The sequence below is a fragment of the Seriola aureovittata genome, chromosome 19 (genome assembly GCF_021018895.1).
Source record: "Seriola aureovittata isolate HTS-2021-v1 ecotype China chromosome 19, ASM2101889v1, whole genome shotgun sequence".
NCBI classification, from domain to species: domain Eukaryota; kingdom Metazoa; phylum Chordata; class Actinopteri; order Carangiformes; family Carangidae; genus Seriola; species Seriola aureovittata.
In genome coordinates, this window is record NC_079382.1 from 4,512,275 (window position 1) to 4,530,222 (window position 17,948).

Below are 17,948 nucleotides of genomic sequence, written 5' to 3' on the forward strand. Positions count from 1 at the left end.
ATCATCTTCAGAGTTGGCTCCCAGTAATCCTACATCTGGAGATGCCCCCGCTGTTTGTGTGGTGATACTAGCGTCTCATGACCCACAGAGGGTAGGAAAGGATCACAGCTACAGGGCTAAAGGCTGTTTATGTCTCTCTGTGGCTAATCCTCCGAAATCCCAGCCAACCCTGTGTCTGAGACCGGCATTCCTCCGCAAACATCAGTCGCCTTTTTCCTTCCCATTCATTCCCCAACAAACACACACTGCTGCTGCAAGAGCTTCTTAATCCTCCATTATACCGCCCGCAACAGCAAACAGAGACCTGGGAGACAGCAGCTCCCAAATGGCTACCCCCCTTGGTTTTATTTGTTTTATTGTATGACTTTTATAAATATGATCCAATTTCATTTCGGCCCTTTTGTTACATGCCACGCTTTTTGTGTTCTCTCATTTTGCAGAATACGTTTCACATTTTGTACCTTTGGGCTTTTAGCTTCTGTTGTTATCCAGAGCGACTTGATGCCAGCGAACCACTTTGCTCAAGGGCATCATGACAGGACAAATGCCCATTGACGGGTGATATATAGCCTACAAATATAAACAGGAATGAATTGCTTTTGAATTAGTCTGAGTTTGTCTTGAATAAGTCATAACGCAATTAGCAACCCTAAGTAAGCCTTTGTGGCTAAGCCTTTAAATTTTCGGTCAATATTGGGCCGTCTCAGCCTCCAGTCAAATGATGCTTATGGTGATTCTGTCTAATCCCTCATTTACCAGTACCAACTGTTCAGAGAGCTGGCAGGGGTTCAGAGAGAGGAGCATGCATGTATGATGTTGTAGATGTTTGTTCTTTGATAAAACAACAGTCGCACATCAAATTATCCAAGTTGTCCCAAAGCTTGGAGACGGTTTGTGCCTCAGTGGATCCATCTATCCATCCTAACAGTGTTTCCTTATGTTTTTGTCTCTCTTCCAGCCCTCCCCGGATTCCCACTAGGATCTTCTCTTCCTTTTTGGAGACCTTCTCCACCCCCCACATCCAGCAGCCATGGCAGATGACGCGGACATGCGCAATGAGTTGTCAGACATGCAGCAACGTGCTGACCAGCTTGCCGATGAGGTGAGAACAGCAAAGCTCGCTGCATCACATTGGTTTGACTTATGATGGTGCACAGACACGAAGGCATACTGACTCACAGAGACCTGACCTGAGTACAGTCAGACATAATCTAAGAAGTTGGATGAAGAATATATAGGGTAAAACTATTTTTTATTTAAGAAAATACAAGCCTCAGTGCATTCTTATAATATGAAGGATGTTTTTTTACCATAACCTCAAAATGAAACAGTTGCAGAGGAGGTGCTTAAATCCTCTAACGCATAATAATAGAAATTATACAGCACCATGTTATTGTCTGCCTTCGGCTCTGGCTGTTTGCTTGTGTGCGTGTGCGTGTGCAGGTGACTTTACAGAACGTTGCATGGTACCATCTTGAGTGTGTGTTTGTATGTATATCTGATTTGTGTGTGAGACACAAATGTGTGTGAATGTACAAATCTGATTGTGCGAGTGCCTCCGTTTTCATGTGTAGGAATGTGCCACAGACTTTGTGTGTGTGTGTGTGTGTGTGTGTGTGTGTGTGCGCGCAGATCAGCCCACACCCCTCCAGCTTCACATATGACTCACACTGGCACAGCTGAGCAGAATATTAAACACTCACGCACACATGCATGAACGCAGGGCATGCACAAAATGGCGGTGTCAGAATAACAGTTTTCGTCTCTGTTGCATTGACTTACATGAGCTCTCAGATCCACAAAGAGGACAACAGCTCATGTAATACCCATGTCAGATCAAAGAATATGAGGACAAGCTCTAACTGAGCAGTGCGACTTTTTTTTTGGAGGCCTGACCTCAGATGAAAATAAGAAAAACAAGCAAAAAGGAAAGATGAAAGAATGATGGGAAGAGATAAGATGAAAATGAAGAAGAAGAACAGAAAGAAGAATGGCTACATCAAAAATGGCCGCTCAATCTAAGGCTGAGCCCCATTTGATTCCTTACCCAACCCCCACTGCTCCGGGAGAGCGCCCGTGCTCGCAGCGAGCACAGCGAGGCGAAGCTGTGTCATTGTAAGAAGGACGAGATATCACAGAGCGCCATCCCTGCCGAGCGGCTCCAGCCAGCGAGCTGAGCTCTGCAGCCTCACGCTTGTTAGAGAGGGAATTGAAACCTGCAGCTACATATCTATCACCACACAGGCTAATAATAGACATCCAGCAGTCAGGGATGAAGGGATAGAGAGGAGGAATCAAACAATGCTTTTTTTTTTAAAAGAGTGTAGTTATTTTTATTGGCAGAGCCGATGTTTTCCCGAGTAAATCACTGGTGGGTTACTCGAGCTCAAACGTGCCTTAAAGCACTTCAAATTTAGTTAGCAGTAATTCTTCAATTGATTCCTAATGAGAAAATAAACTCCTTAGAAAATCATCACTGTTGCTGCTACTTTTGAATTTCCCTTCACAAGGTGGGACATATATTCTACAGTCAAAGTGCAGACAGTCTCTGTGAGGTCACGTTGAGTTCATGTTGATAAACGTCAGATATTGATCCTTCTCGTGTCCTGCTGATTGTTCAAATTGACTCCACTTTGTTGTGATACATGCTCGCTTATGCTCAATTCAATGAGAGCACACACACACACACACACACACACACACACACACACACGATTGTGTAGGCTTATTCGCATTATTTGCTATCCGCTGTAGATGTAACACTACTCATAAAAACCCTCCTTTTTGTAGCTGTGTGAATGTGTCCTGTGATCTCAAAAACTAATCATGTCTTTTATTTGTCCACAGTCACTTGAGAGCACTCGTCGTATGCTACAGCTGGTGGAAGAGGTAAGAAAAACCCATAACACTTTGAATCATGGCTCTGCGTTGTTTCTCATCACAGTAATGAAACCTAGGACGAAGTATGACAGCAAGAATAGGAAATGAGTGCAGTGACACTGGAAGTCGTCATCTCTGATATACTTTGGGCAAAGTTCTGCTGCACAGGACAAACTGATACGCCGTTTATTCTGTCAGAAGAAAGAAATGAATCCATTGAGTCCAGGGTACAATCAGGGAATTATCTTTTAAAAAGGAAAAACTGCAGCAGCCTGTTCAATTCTTACAGTTGTAGGAGTTTAAAAATTACAGTTAAGAGGCTATTGAATTGTGTTGCTTTTGGTAATTTGGTAAAGGAGGAGTGAGTCCAACACTGAATTAGTGTAGTTAGAACCAATGTTCACATTCATTTCGTGCACAGCTGGTATTTCGAGTGCTTGATTCAGAAATACTTACGTTTACAGATGGGAGCATTTACAATTTACAAATTACAATGAATTATTTAGTCCTGCTTTAATTGAGGGATGGAGGCTGCATTAATAAGACAGTTTTACACAATGTCCACATTATTCCCTGTTTTCAACTAAAGAATGCTGCAGTTCACAATAACTGCTTGATAGAGAAGCTCAGTATGTAACAACACACATGAAGCGTACTAGAGGAGGACAGTACTGTAGGTTGTCTTACAGGACCGGAGCGGACTGGTACAGTGAGGACAATAAGAATCTCATTGTTATCTTCAGATGCATGGGTGCACTGTGGGAAATCTGTAACAAGTAGTCAAATAATGTAACTCGACTGGTGGAAAAAAGTAATGGGACTTTATTTCTTCTTACAACAGGGCTAAACAAACTGAAAATTAAAACACTGCTGCCATTTTTGTATCTCAAATGAATCTAATAATGACAACATTAGAAATATTTCAGGAGATACACTTTTGCTATCTTGAGCTTGGTGGGAGACTGATTCCCCTGTCAAGTTAAGCTGGAGCCAGGAAACCATTAGCTTAGCACAAAGACTGGAAGCAGGGGGAAACAACTCACCTTCTCTGTCCAGATGTTTCAAAAGAAATCCACCTACTAGCGTATTTTAAAGCTCAGTAATAAACACCATTATTCCTCATTTATTTAATCTGTACAAAACCCAAAGTGTAAAAAACGTTTTTGGTTGTTTAGGAGTTAAGTACCAGAGTATTTCTTGGCTGGGCACAGTTTCCAGTTAGCTGTTTCCCCCTGCTTCATCTTTAGATAAGGTAACTGTCTCCTGACTCTAGCGTCATATATAATGGAAAGACATCGTAAGTCATATCAACCTTTTTCAGTAATAAAGAAAACAAACATATTTCCAAGAATGTCAAACTATTTCATGAACATTGTTATTATTAAAAGAAAAAAATGTAGAATCTGACTCAATCGATCTCAATCTATCTCAATCCACAACAGCATTTTCAAGACAGGAAAAGCTTTTGGTCCAGGTGATGAGGTGCCGGCCACTTTATTGATTTCTGACACTACTGAATCTAAAGTCAAGAGTTGGCTTCAACATGCGCTGTATTGTTCTGTTCTAAGTGCCTGAATCCATTAGTCCTGTCAGGCTGGACAGAGGGAAGCATGAGTCAACTGAGTGATGGCGTGAATAACACGTTATAGGAAAGGAACTAACGTCAGAGAGAGCGCATACACACACACATTTTTATTTGCTCATGTAACATTCATGCCAATAAATGATACTGTAATAAACGGAGGGTGAAAGATGAGGAGAAAGAGAAACGGAAAGGATGAGAGCAACACGCCAGCGAGCAGACGGGGGGAAGGAGGGAATAAAAGGGAGAGTGAAGGACAGAGGGAGAGAAAAGGCATGGACAGCTGGGGGGCGGGGTTGTCTGACAAGCTCTCGGCCCACATCTCAAGGTCATATTGATCATCAGTTGACATATCACACCGTGCAGCTCCAGCCCTACTACTGTACTGCGGGTGTGGAGGTACTGAAGGAGGGAGACAGGAAGAGAGAGAGGAGAAAGTTTACAGCTCCTTCGGTTCAATAGTCGGTCAGAGAATTAGAGGAAGGGACAAAACGAGAGAAAAGAGCCTGAGGGGGCTGAAAGATATGCAGAGTGAATACAATCATTATTTTAAAAAAAATCCTAGTGGAGACAGCAATAGCTCTCCACTACTAAAAACATCACTGGGTGAGAAAATGGAGGAAATGAGGAAGACAGTCATCAGTTTAGTGATTACATAAGTCATTCTTCCTGCTTTGATGAAAATTAACGCAGGAGGAACTTCATTAACAAATTGCTTTTCCATTACCACACAAATAGCTAATGTGAAGCTGGAACTCACTACTCTGTAGATAACATGCAGTTGCATTCATGACACTTAAGAGATGTGTGGCAGTATGATAGCAATCTCAACATAGCAACAATATTAGTTATTTTTTCAGTATTTTTGAGTGAAAATTTGTTCTTATTTGTCTAAATTTGCCCCTCTGCAGTGTATAAAATGTATAAATCTGTAACTGGGTTTGAAGCGACAAGCTCCACTGAACCATCTTCAGTCCTTGTACGGGATCATGTGTGATTCCGGTTTCCCGAGGGACACATTTCGACTTCTTTGGAATTTCTCTCGGACGGAGACTTGCTGGATTACAGAATAATTGCTCCCCTCTCGCCTCTCGAACATCAATGTGTAGCTTTCCTCCCAAACTGCTGAGAAGGCAGGGGGGATGTGTGTGTAATGGCGTGTAAGTGTGCGCCTGCACACTGACACAACTTAATCTTATTTATGCCTATCAAGCCGAGCCAGGTGCCAAATCTTAGTGCAGCATTACTGAGAAGCACAGAGGAGGAAGAGTTTTGTATGAGCAGGTGCAGCTATCTTCCTCCTCTTCCTAAAGCTGTTTCTACCTGCATCAAAACCTGTAGCCTACCCAGCCCATCAGTGACTAATAACTTTACTGTTGAATGCTCATGTATCAGTCAGGGAGGATTTCAAATGAAACTCTTATAGCTAAAGGAAAACAGAAAACCAACATTTTGAATTTGAAGGATCGTGGAAGGATTGTGGTGGTCTCACTTACAGTTTACAAGCAGCACTAATGCAAGGTCCAAAGGTCTAACAGTTGCTGACTCTTAGTCAGAAGGGGTGTTGGGATCCCATGTTATTAATTGCTTCATTTGTAGAAGGAAATTCAGTGACAGGGCTCTCATTTTAATGAGATCTCCCCTTTGCTGTTAGCATTATTATTGTTAATCTCCTGGGAGCTATTTCCATGTTTCCTGGTTGGGTGTAATAGCCAAATGACCTTTGCTCTTTCTAATCAATAAGGAGGCTACATGCTGATGTTGGGGGAGCAAAATATACTAAATTTGTTCCTTCAGAAGGACGGGAACATCAACAAAGGAATCCCAGGGTATCAAAGTGTTAAAATTAGATGCTGTTTAGCTTTTCTGGGAACATGGTAAAGTATTGACATCATAAGTATTTTACATTTTCGGAGAACCTGTGTGTTATTCTCTACCTTCACTATGATTTTAAGGTGTGTGCTGTGGATATAATTCAACATTTTGAGGAGTAGTTTGCTTTCGATTTGCATAAAGTCAAGAAGCAAGCTAGCCTGCCTCTCTCCAAAGGTTAAAATGATATCCTACCATGACCTCTAAGGCAACCCAATTAACATATTTTAGTTAAATACTCACAACAACTAAAATATAAAAACAACAAATTGTGGTTGGGCTCTTGACTAGCTTTAGCCAAGCTAGCTGTTTCTCCAAGCTAACCACCTGCTAGCTCTAGCCTCTTATCTTCTTATTTAGGGTACAGACATAAGAGTGGCATCAATCTTCTCATCTAACTCTCAGCAAGAAAGAAAATAAGCATTAAAAAGTATCAAAATATTCCTTTATTCGTGTCATGTGTGTAGCTCTTTAGTTGTGAAAGAGCTATATGGCTTCCTTAGTCTTTAGCCTTGTCACCACTGTTAATTTAAAGGCGAGCAGAGGAAGCCTCGGCTGTCCTCCCTCTGCCAGCTACACATTTAATTGTCTTCAGTCCCTGTGTTTTATTGCATTAGAAGAATTTAATATCAAAGAATATAAAATGGAAAGAAAGAGCGGGGAAGAAGAGGCTACTGACGCTGGTGAAAAGTGATAAAGGAGAAAGTGGAAATTACTTATGACACATATGATTCAGTAACCACTGTTTCCCTAAGCTGTTATGGCCTGATTACTGACCTCTATTTCATTTTGTCTTTCCCCTCTCCCTTTCCCCTCCCTACTGCCTGTCCTTGGGGAGTAGAGCAAAGATGCCGGTATCAGGACTTTGGTTATGTTGGACGAGCAGGGAGGTAAGTCTGCAAGAGTTTAGTTACAACACGCAGCTATTAATAAAGTTATTCACATTCAACAAAGCTGCTATAATGATTGTGCATTAGATAATTATTATATTCACATGCCAGCAGCACCACAGGTGACAATATTATTTGAAGATAATGTTGCTGTTAAGTTTATAGTATCGAAACACTTGTGAATGGATGAATTGTTTCATATGCAGTTGCTTGTTTTCATTTTAATGCATTTCCAAACTAATTCATTTTTTTCCAGCTTTTTTTTCTTAAGTAATAATTTCTGATTGGGGTTTTGATTTGACACATGGTTTATTTTGATTGATACAGTACCAGTTTAACTTTGGGGTAATTTTTCTTTCTTTCAGCTTCCTTTAACCTTTTTTTCCTTCAGCTAACATGTTTCTTTTTGATTTGCCTAACTGCGTTTGATTTGCCAGCAGCTTGTTTTTTTTCTTCATTAGCTAACAAAGACAGCGAAAGGAGCTCTTGAAAGTGCCAAAACATTAACAGATCCAGTGAAGAATATTAATGCCATCCACTGCAGTGCCAAAACCCTACAGCTCAACATCAGGATAAATTATTTCCCTCTCCATAATCAGGTTGGGTTAACGTGTTTGTGCCTGTGGCAGCCAGTGGCAGGGTGACTTCAAGGCTGTTCTTAGATCTGTTTGTGCTTCCCCAAAATCACTGAGGAAAATTGATAGGATGTTAAAATTATTAACTTGCAGCCATGTTGGTGTCGCAGATTTAGTAACCTTGAATTCAGTGCCAACAGATTTTACATTTTACCACATCATTTACAGCGAATGAGCCCTAATACCAGTGGCAGCAAGAATAACACCTGCCCATGAATATGCCCCATTATATGGCACAGGTCCCTTATTATTTATTACAATTTGGCTTACCTGTCTTTACTCCTTTGCTTCTAAATACTACTGGAGCTGTAAATGTCCTAGCAGGCCAGAGAACAGCTGATCAGACCCTGCCACCCTGCTGACAATCCAAAGCTGTAAAAATATAAAAGATGGATCAGAAAAACGATCGATTTAGCTGGTAAAGACAAAATACTCACTTTCTCTGTCAGCTCATATACTGCTTTGTACAATCCCTGATTACATGCAGTTTGTTAAAGAACAAGCCCAGTTTAAAGTCAGTGGTTAGAAGTGTTTAACATCAGCTAGTTGAAATTGGTACTATGAAAGTAGGAATGAAAAGGTACTTCACTTCAAGCTTCACTTGGCTCTGGGGGAGACATGGGCCCTCAACTCTCCCATTGGCCGGGGGGCATGTAAACTCACCAATCCTGTCAGCGGGAGCCTTATTTGTACCGTTGTGGTTGTTCACTCAGGGGGATGAAAGCTCTATCCCTCCTCTGACTATCCATTTATTCCCTCATCCGTAGTCTGTCCTCAGCACTATTCTGCGCCCACAGGGTCACTCCTCAAAAACCAATTGCAACGGCTGACTAGACACACAGGAGGCTGTGAGCCTGAGCTGACCTCTGACCCCGTGTTATTGACTTTTGTGTAGGCAAAGCTGTGGAGCACTTGACATTGGAGACAGTTATTAAAGGATGTAGAGGTTTGCTTTAGGTGAAATAAAATCTAAACTTTTAGTGACCATATTCTAATCAGTCTTTAATGAGTGCAGCATGTTCAATGCCGTTACCCCACTTCACGCTAGTAACACTGACTCAACATGGATCCTCTCTCAATTGAATATATTTACATAAATGCATGGCAACCAGGGATTTTACAAATCTGAAAAAGTCAATGAACTAGTTTCTCAGTCCGCTCCATATTTAACTGTGCCTCACCCTTTCACACTCTGCCTGCACCGTATTTCCTTTAATCAGGATTGAAATCCTTGTGCCGTGGAACAGTCACCAACCCACCATCCACCACATCAGCATGACAAAGGCCTGACGCTCATAAACCAGAATACAGTCATATTTTAGATCCTTTGAGTTACCTTGACGATGTACAAAACCAGACAAAGCAACACAGGCAGGTTTTAGCTAAACAAGTCAGTTCCTCCAGTCTCTCCAACGTGGCAGCAAAATTTGACAATCAAGAATAGAAGCAGCTTCTTAAAGGGTCCCCTACTTAAAGAGAGTATACGACACCACGCGCATGCCTTGATCCACAGCCCTTAAGGCCTTGTCACCACTCAGATCTATTCCAGTAACTGTTATGGTTCATGTAGTAGCTTCGGGGGCTCAGTCAGACCAGAGCAGATGTTATATTACACGGCAATGTAAAGCTGCTCATATGTTGTCACTTGTTGGCATTGTTTCAACCAAAGCTATCATTATTTTGCCTTAAATTAGTTCAATATCTGAATAGCAAAAAGGAATTGGTTTAACTCAGCGTCCTAATTCTTACAACTAGAGTCACTAGTCACTAAAGTAAATAGCTCTCAAAGGAGATTTCTTTGCTTTAGTCTGATGAAATTTAAAAATATTTGCTCTGATACAGTTGCAAGGATCTGAACTGCACTTTGACACTTAGCATGTGTTACGAGGAATAGTTTGGCATACTAAGGAAATCATGTTAATTAACTTTGCTTGCCAAGAATTAGATGAGAAGATGGATACCACTCTCATCTCTGTATCCTAAATATGAAGCTAGAGCCACGAGGCAATTTGCCAAGCTTAGCATAAAGGCAGTAAATAGGGGGAAACAGCTGTCTTCGGTCTGTCCAGAGTTAACAAAACAAAAACTCCCTACTAGCAAATCTAATAATTTATTATTTAATCCATGAAGAAATCAAAATATAAGAACAACAAGTAGTTTCCTTCTACTTCCTCTGGAAAGCAGATTTGTTTATGCTAAGCTAAGCTAGCTGTCAGTTGCCTCTTGCTTCATATTTAGCACACAGAAATGTGAGTGATATTGATATTAACATCTAACTCTGTAGCTATGAAACAAGTGAGCATCTTTCCCAAAATGTCAGACTGTTCCTCAACATGAATGTTGAAAGATTTCTTTCAACTGAACTGAATTACACTGACAAACTATATTTACTGGCATTATTTGGTTTGCTGTGTTTTTTATATCATTTTCTGGCCCAAAAATTCAGTTCGTGCAGATGATTGTGTTTTATCCCACCAAATCTAGCACTCAGTAGAAACTTAGTTCAATCTGAATATCTTGCCCTGACACACACATGCACACACACACACACACACACACACCCCAGGGTACGCACACGACTCAGTTACTGCTCATCATAACTCATATTTCTGTCAATCAGTCAATGAAATTCATTCCACTACTGTCATCCCTTTGTCCTGACCAGAGCAACTCGATCGTGTTGAAGATGGCATGAACCATATCAACCAAGACATGAAGGAAGCCGAGAAAAATTTAAAAGATTTAGGGAAATGCTGTGGGCTTTTCATATGTCCATGTAACAAGTAGGTACTGACAATGTGCCCCAAAGGTTCTTTACATATGTGGTGGCGTCCAGTTTTTCCTCTTTTTTTTTTCTTTTTTTTTTTTTACTTTCTTTTGTCACAGTGAGTGTCTGAAGTTGTTGTCTTCTCTCCTTTGTCCTCTCTTTATCTCTCTCTTCCTCTCCTCTTCCTCCCTCTCTCTCTCTTCTCGTGCTTCGTTCTGTGGGGGATAAATGACTTGTGTTTAATCAGAGCAACTGGAGCGCATCGAGGAGGGAATGGACCAAATCAATAAGGACATGAAGGATGCAGAAAAGAATTTGAACGATCTAGGGAAATTCTGTGGTCTTTGCTCCTGTCCATGTAACAAGTAGGTGCTGCTTGCCTGCCTGCCTGCCTGCCATTCAGAAATAAGAGTAAATATCTAAGAAATTAATAAAATAGCCGAGGTAGAAGTGACATCACGATGGCCATCAGCCAATAGTCCGCTCTGAATAAACACTGACTCCGCCCCTTTCACAGCTATATGAGGTGAACACAGGAGGATATGATGTACTTTGACATACTTTCTCGCACACACACTCTCTCTCACACACACACACACACACACACACACACACACACATTGTAATTAAAGCCGAACTGAAATTAGTAATCTCTTCACCTTTCTAGTTGCTTTCCCATGGCAGTGGTAACATTTTGCTTGTAGACGCGCTGTTAACTTCATGGTGTGCTACTAAATTGGGTGTGTGACATAGTCCTGTTCAGTTTACTAACATTGATACAGGACGTTTTCTTTTCTTTTTTCAACTAGTGTTGTTTATTAACTTTTATCGATTACAACATTCCAAGCTAAACTAACTATCTCCCACTCAGGAAGTGGCATAGCATTAGTGGTCTCTCTTTGGGTCCAGATGTGATGATGGTAAATGACCAGACCGTCAAGACTCACAGCAACGAGCAAGTCTCTGCGAGTCACAGAGTAACGTATAGTAGGGAGTGCTCAGTTCACAGATGGCGAACGTCAGCCCTCAAGCTGGTTAACCGCCTGTGCGTCTGATGTAACTGAAGTGATATAACAAACCAATTGTAGTATCTGCCCACACACATATTGCAGCAATCAGATTATCAATACTGTCACTGTCAGTTGTAACCAGAAATTCATGCCCTCTGACACTAATGTAGGGGGCGCTATCAAGACAGAAAAGTAAATCAAAATTGTAAATAAGTACACAAGTCAAAAGGACATATTTACTGATTACAGTTTCAGTTCGACTTTAATGCAACTTCAGACAGTGTATGCCGACTCCCACTGTAGATAATTGCGGGCACATGCAGCAGCCTTGGATTCTTACAGAGATTCTCCACTGGACTGGCCTCCAGAGATACAGTACAGTATCCAGTATCCCAGAGTTCATAGCTCCACAACTGGCAAGCAACACATAATCCGTTAGTCTGAGCCATCGCCACCTGATTGGCCACCTGATTGCTTCCAAATTACCTACTGTATCATTGACCATGTAAACACTCTATTCAAACTTATGTCTTTCCTGATGCTGTTGTGCAGTGGAACCAGACATGTGCAAACAGACTGACAAAACCCAAATCCTATACAGCCAATCTCAAAAAGTTCAGTCCTCCACATAAGCTCTCCTCCACTCAGCCAAGGCCATGGTTCATCAATAAGTGCCTCTCTTAACACCCTTCTACCAAGTGCCCTTCTCCAAGTGCCCTATTCTCTAAGCTTCCACTTCTCCAAACACCTTTATAATGGGAGTCATATACATGCAGGTGTAGCCACTGTAGAAGTCCCTCTTCTAACATTTGTACTGATTTCTCCTGAAGAGGATTTTTTTTTTTAGTATTAATGCAAAGTGATGGAACAAGGGGACTTCTACAACTATATCTCTTTAGCTGTTGGCCCTATCCAACTGTAATTCAACTTAGCGTCAACTAAAAGAGCAGGGCTGGGGCTCCCGAAGCATCTTGGCACTCGGATCATTTTATATGTTGACCCAGTCTGGTAATTCAGTGATCTTGGTTCCAAAATGCCTTCGGTCAGCCTGGTCCAGGACTGTTTGACACTTCTCCTCATCTGCATGATCTCTATACCACCACCACAACGCTGTAACATCCAGTAGATCCTCACCTTTTTTCAGGAAACGAGACCTTTTTGTTCCCCTCCCACCCCACCCACTGAACACCCCCTCCCCCCACCTTCATTTTTGAACTACAGAGCGCCAATGACATGGAATGACTGGCGAGCATGACCCTCTGAATGCTCATGCATGCATGACGATGCAACTCATAACAGCAATGCTACACATGAAGATGCTAAGATCATTATAGTGCTGATATTAACAATGAAGATGATGTTGATGATGTTGATGGTGATGATGAACAAATCTTTTTATGTTTTATTTCCCGTGAGAAGTACGAAGCATTGTCTTATTTTGAAAAGGTCTGAGAAGAAGAAAAACATTGTTGACAAAAGAAATTACTGATTCAGATTAAAACAGATATGTCTCCAAAAAATATTTTGTATTTTTTACAGCAAAATTGTCAGTGTTGAAAACTATATTCATATAATTTGGCCTTGTGAGCACTAAAAACAGTTATTTGTGCCACTTTTAGGATAATCACAGACATAATTTTGTAATTTTATAAGTCAGACCAAATCCAAAATCATAGAGACAATTTGTTGCAGTGGTTTCATGAGAAGCAAACAAAGAAAGAATGGTTTAAAAAAGGAACCAAAGGGAGAATGCTACATGACAACATTGTCAAATGCTAGAAGGAATGCAGTGAACACATCACAAGGAGGCAGAAATGACAGTATGACACATTCAGAGGAAAAGAGAAAAACAGGAGTGATCTGTGTTGTTCCTGGGAGCTGGAAACTGGGTTAGGACACATGCGCAGTGAGATATTTTCGGGGATGTAGCCGTGTTTGTTCTGTAAAATGGGTACATCATGCCACTGAGCGTTCACTGTGTGGTGCCCTTGTCTTTACATGGCTCTGCGTGGTGATCCAGCCCACTGCTGCCTTGTTTTTCCCCCCTCTGGTTCTGCTGCAGTTTCTCTGCGGTGCCACCTCTCCTGCAGAGCGCTGTGCTGAATTAGCCTTCATCCTGCACTGGCTGTTCAAAATTACTGTTCACTAAGCTCCCTCTCCCGAGGGGAACTTGCTTACATGTAGGTCAGCATATCAGATAGTGGCATGAGAGCCTGCTGGGAAGTTGACTCATACTGAATGCACATACAGATGGATGCTAGAAAGAAAAAATATTTTTTTTACATATTTTTGTTGGTTTTTTTTACCAAGAGAGACTCTTTATTCCTTCGTACATGCTGTTTCTTTAATCCCTTCAGCATGCAGGCTGTCTATCAGAATTAGCTGGCTGTTTTTGGTGCTTAATGCCTTCAGATTCTGGCTGTCTGCATGCGGCTGTGAGTGGATTTTGATTGGTAGATAGCTCAACTTGCAGGTCACTCAGGGAATGAATTGGATAGAATGAGTTCAGTTTTACCACGGGAATTGGCAATAGTCATAGGATCTAATCAGATCATCTCAGTTCAATCACAGTAAAGCTGATTAGGGAAGTGCATTATATCCATTCTGAGACTGTGGGGAAGCAAACTGCACAGGAGAACAAACTACATATCAATTGAAAGGAAAAGGGAGAGGACAGGAAAAGAAACAACCATATGTACAATATTATGCAACAAGATAAACAGCACAAAAAAAAGAACAAAGTAGGGAGAGAAAGAAAGGACTCAGACAAGGGTAGCGTGTATGTTCATGTCAGCATGGACAGGGAACTAAGCGAAGCCTTGCCTCAGTCCATTTCTATTAATAAAAGCAGTGTAGGAGGCTGAGCCATCGCCATCCCTGATACAGCTAGGATACATCCACACAGCACTCCAAGGTTATACAAAACCCAGCAACCGACACCACAACACAGGCAGAAGAAATGTCAGAGTGGTTAAAAGGTGAATGATGTGTGGCTATCCTGCCACCAAAAGTGCCTTAAAAGCTCTAGAGATGAAACAACATCTAAGAAATGAAACCAAGTCTCTAACTGTTACCTTCCTCTCTGTCCCGACTCTGTTGTGCCAAACCAGATGCTGAATCTGACGGTGTGAGATTTAACATTCAGAAAGCCAAGCAGCTCAGCTGTGATTGCTTATCGCGTTAGCACAGCTGTTTTTGTCAGCACGCTTTTCTACTCTTGAAACAGAAGCGGTGTTAGTGTCAAAATCCTTATCACGCTCTTCACTCCACTGCCTCACCGCTACCTGACACCTGAGCTTGCACAGAGCTGAACCTGGAAGAAAAGCAGTGACATTTAAATACACAAATCGGAGGGTGAGGAGTGAGGGGTGTGTGGAGGTGGGGTGGGGGTAACACTAGATGTAGGAATAGTTGAGCATGGTGTTATTCTCTGTTGACTCCCTCCAGTTTCTTGCTTTGTTTTGTTTCCTTTAGTCGTTTCGCAGTTTGTTCTCCACATTAATCGTCGTCCCTTCCAACAATGTGACAGTCCTGTACACTCTGTGTTGTGTGTCTGCCAAAAGCTCGTCTCTTCTCTGTTTTCTGTCACACTGGGACATTTAACTGTGGGAGTCGGGTGGGCTTCATCAATACAACAATACAGAAGTGCCAGTAGGATGGTTAGAAAATTAAAAAAAAAAAAAAAAAAAGGAAAGGATCCTAATTGCATGTCTAGATTATGCAGAACACGCAGATATGACTTAGCATACAAGGCTTGCCTGATTCTGAACAGTATGTTATACACAAGATATAACATCACACACATTACTATTTTGTAACAACAGAATGAGCCTGTATCAAACCCAAACTACCAACCAGTCCATGCCTGCTATGCTTTGCTTGACTTAATCTAGTCCCCACCATATATTTATGTGCTGAGTGCATGAAACCAAATAACCTTTGTGTCAGCTGATCACGCTACATACTGATATTTATATATTTATATATATATATATACGGTATATATGCTGGTGCAGTACCTCAAATCCAAGGCTCTCTTTGTAGATTTGACTAATGGGAAGCCAGCCTGGTTGAGGTAAAAGATACATCATACTGTCAAACTGTTGAGTAACTGTCCCTCCTCATCCTCGTTCCCGTCGCTTCCGGTGGCCAGGATGAAGAGCGGAGCCAGCAAGGCCTGGGGGAACAACCAGGATGGGGTTGTGGCCAGCCAGCCTGCCCGCGTGGTGGACGAGCGTGAACAGATGGCCATCAGTGGAGGCTTCATCCGCAGGTAAGAGAGGATTTAGGTTTCTGCATCAAAGCGCCAAAAGCTTAAAATGGATATACAAGGATGGATATAAAATGTAAATGCAATAAAAGCCCAAATAAAAGCGCTACTCATCATTTTTACACTTACACAAACAAACAAGATACAACATTTTAGCAGGAGGTGCTAGTTGGGAGTTTTTTTTACCTTCAGAAAGCCAGTTCAAGCTGTGTCCCCAGTCCTCTAGCTAAGCTAAGCTAAGCTAACAGTCTCATGGCTCCAGCTACATATTTACCGTACAGACATAACAATGGTATCAAACTTCAGCAAGAGAGTAAATATGTATTTTTCCAAAAATATCAAACTGTTATTTTAAAAGATGAAGCTTTTTGTTCTTTAGTGTAAAAATAAAAAGACAAAATCATCAATCTGAGTTTTGAACGTCAAGATGGATCCTCAAGTGTGAGAAATCCAGCTGCCTCACAAGGTTAATTGTTCTACCTATCTTATCTATATGGGAAGTCTGTATGTGGATCTTTAAGTTATAGTTAGCAAACTGAAGTTATTTACACGATGTAACACACAGTGCAGCAGTGGTGTTTACCAGGCTATAATAGTATATAATAGGTCACCACCATAGACAGTGTATGTGCATATTTCACTACATGTATAACTACCGTAATCATTAGGGACAAAGGAAAATGATAGATGAAGCTTCACATTTAAATTTTTATGTTTTCCCTCAAACGCTGCTTGTAGTGTCAGAAAAGGGAAAGATGCAGAGATGCAACAGATGCAGCTCTGTTTGATCAGACTCTGGTCAACAAAACCTTATTGTGACGTTGTGACATGATCACTGTGTATGGTCATTTAATATGGTCATTTTGTATTAATATGATCATGAATGCTGGAGTGGAGTTGTATGGATGTGGACTTAGAGTCATACAGTGTTGTAGCATCTTGAATGAAGGCGGGTTGGAGACATTTGTAATTGTCCTGAATCCTTTTTTTTCAAACTTAAGAGCTGCAACAAGATTAGTGGAGAGAGATAAAGTTATCTCCATTGTAGTAAACCAATCACATTGTCAACAATAAAGCTAACCATCGACATATCACACATACGTACATAAAACTTTGTGATTTACGCACGTGCTGGTTGGTCATGTGACATGACATACCTGCCCCTGAGCCTACACCTTTTACAAAGGCTGAGAAAACAGTACTAAATATCTCCTGATGATGTCATCAGGCTTACCTCTGTTTGGGCTTGAAGACTTTCAAATGTTTAACTTTCAAACTGCGTGTAACTGCAGGTATAACTTTGGTGATGTCACTATTCATCTAGGTAAGAATTTTATAAATAAATTAATGATGTTCCCATCAGCCTCAGCTGTTCTGTACTGTACTAGTTAGCAAATGTTAGCATGCCAGAATGCTAAACTAAGATGGTGAACATGGTAAACATTATACCCACTTCACATCAACCTGTTAGCAATGTTACTGTGAGCATTATAGTACAGCCTTACTGAGCTGCTAGCATAGCCTGGACTCTTGTTCAAACCTGTTTCTTGAAGTGCGGCACTACAGAATGAATGATTCAACAAAACACTACCTACAAACTACAGCTAAGATACTTTTTCCAAAGAAAATAATGGGCGAGTGTTTGACATTAACTAAAAGTCCTGTGGAGGTCAGAACAGCCAGTGCACATATGAAAAGGACACTGGAGAAAGCTGCAGTTAAGTGGAAATGAGGAGAGATGTAGAGGAGGTGAAGAGATTAATTAATTCCTCTCATCTTATTTCTACGTCAGCGTTTCCCCCTCAGGACACTTGTCACTGCGGTGAGAAGTGGATCCGGTGCTAACAGACACAGACTAGAGAAGTGAACATTTCCAACAAGCTGCTTAAACGTTCTGTTCAGTTAACCATCATTTAATATGTCGTGACAAGGTTTTACCAAAATTATAAGTTGATTAATTGACTTGGACCAGTACTTGTATCAGGTGACATTTTTAATGCTCTGGTGTCACACACTGTTTATTTAAAAATAGATTTTAGTGT

The 17,948-nt window shown here is 41.2% G+C and overlaps 1 protein-coding gene across 1 annotated transcript in view; it reads left to right on the top strand.

The window, feature by feature from the left end:
- Nucleotides 1-17,948, top strand: part of snap25a (synaptosome associated protein 25a) — a 36,354-nt gene that overhangs the window by 15,555 nt on the left and 2,851 nt on the right. The window contains exons 2-6 of the mRNA XM_056405362.1: nt 959-1,102; nt 2,848-2,889; nt 7,176-7,224; nt 10,874-10,991; nt 15,790-15,909. Of these exons, the coding sequence (XP_056261337.1) occupies nt 1,031-1,102; nt 2,848-2,889; nt 7,176-7,224; nt 10,874-10,991; nt 15,790-15,909 (401 nt within the window). The 5' untranslated portion in view covers nt 959-1,030. The remainder of the gene's footprint in view (nt 1-958; nt 1,103-2,847; nt 2,890-7,175; nt 7,225-10,873; nt 10,992-15,789; nt 15,910-17,948) is intronic.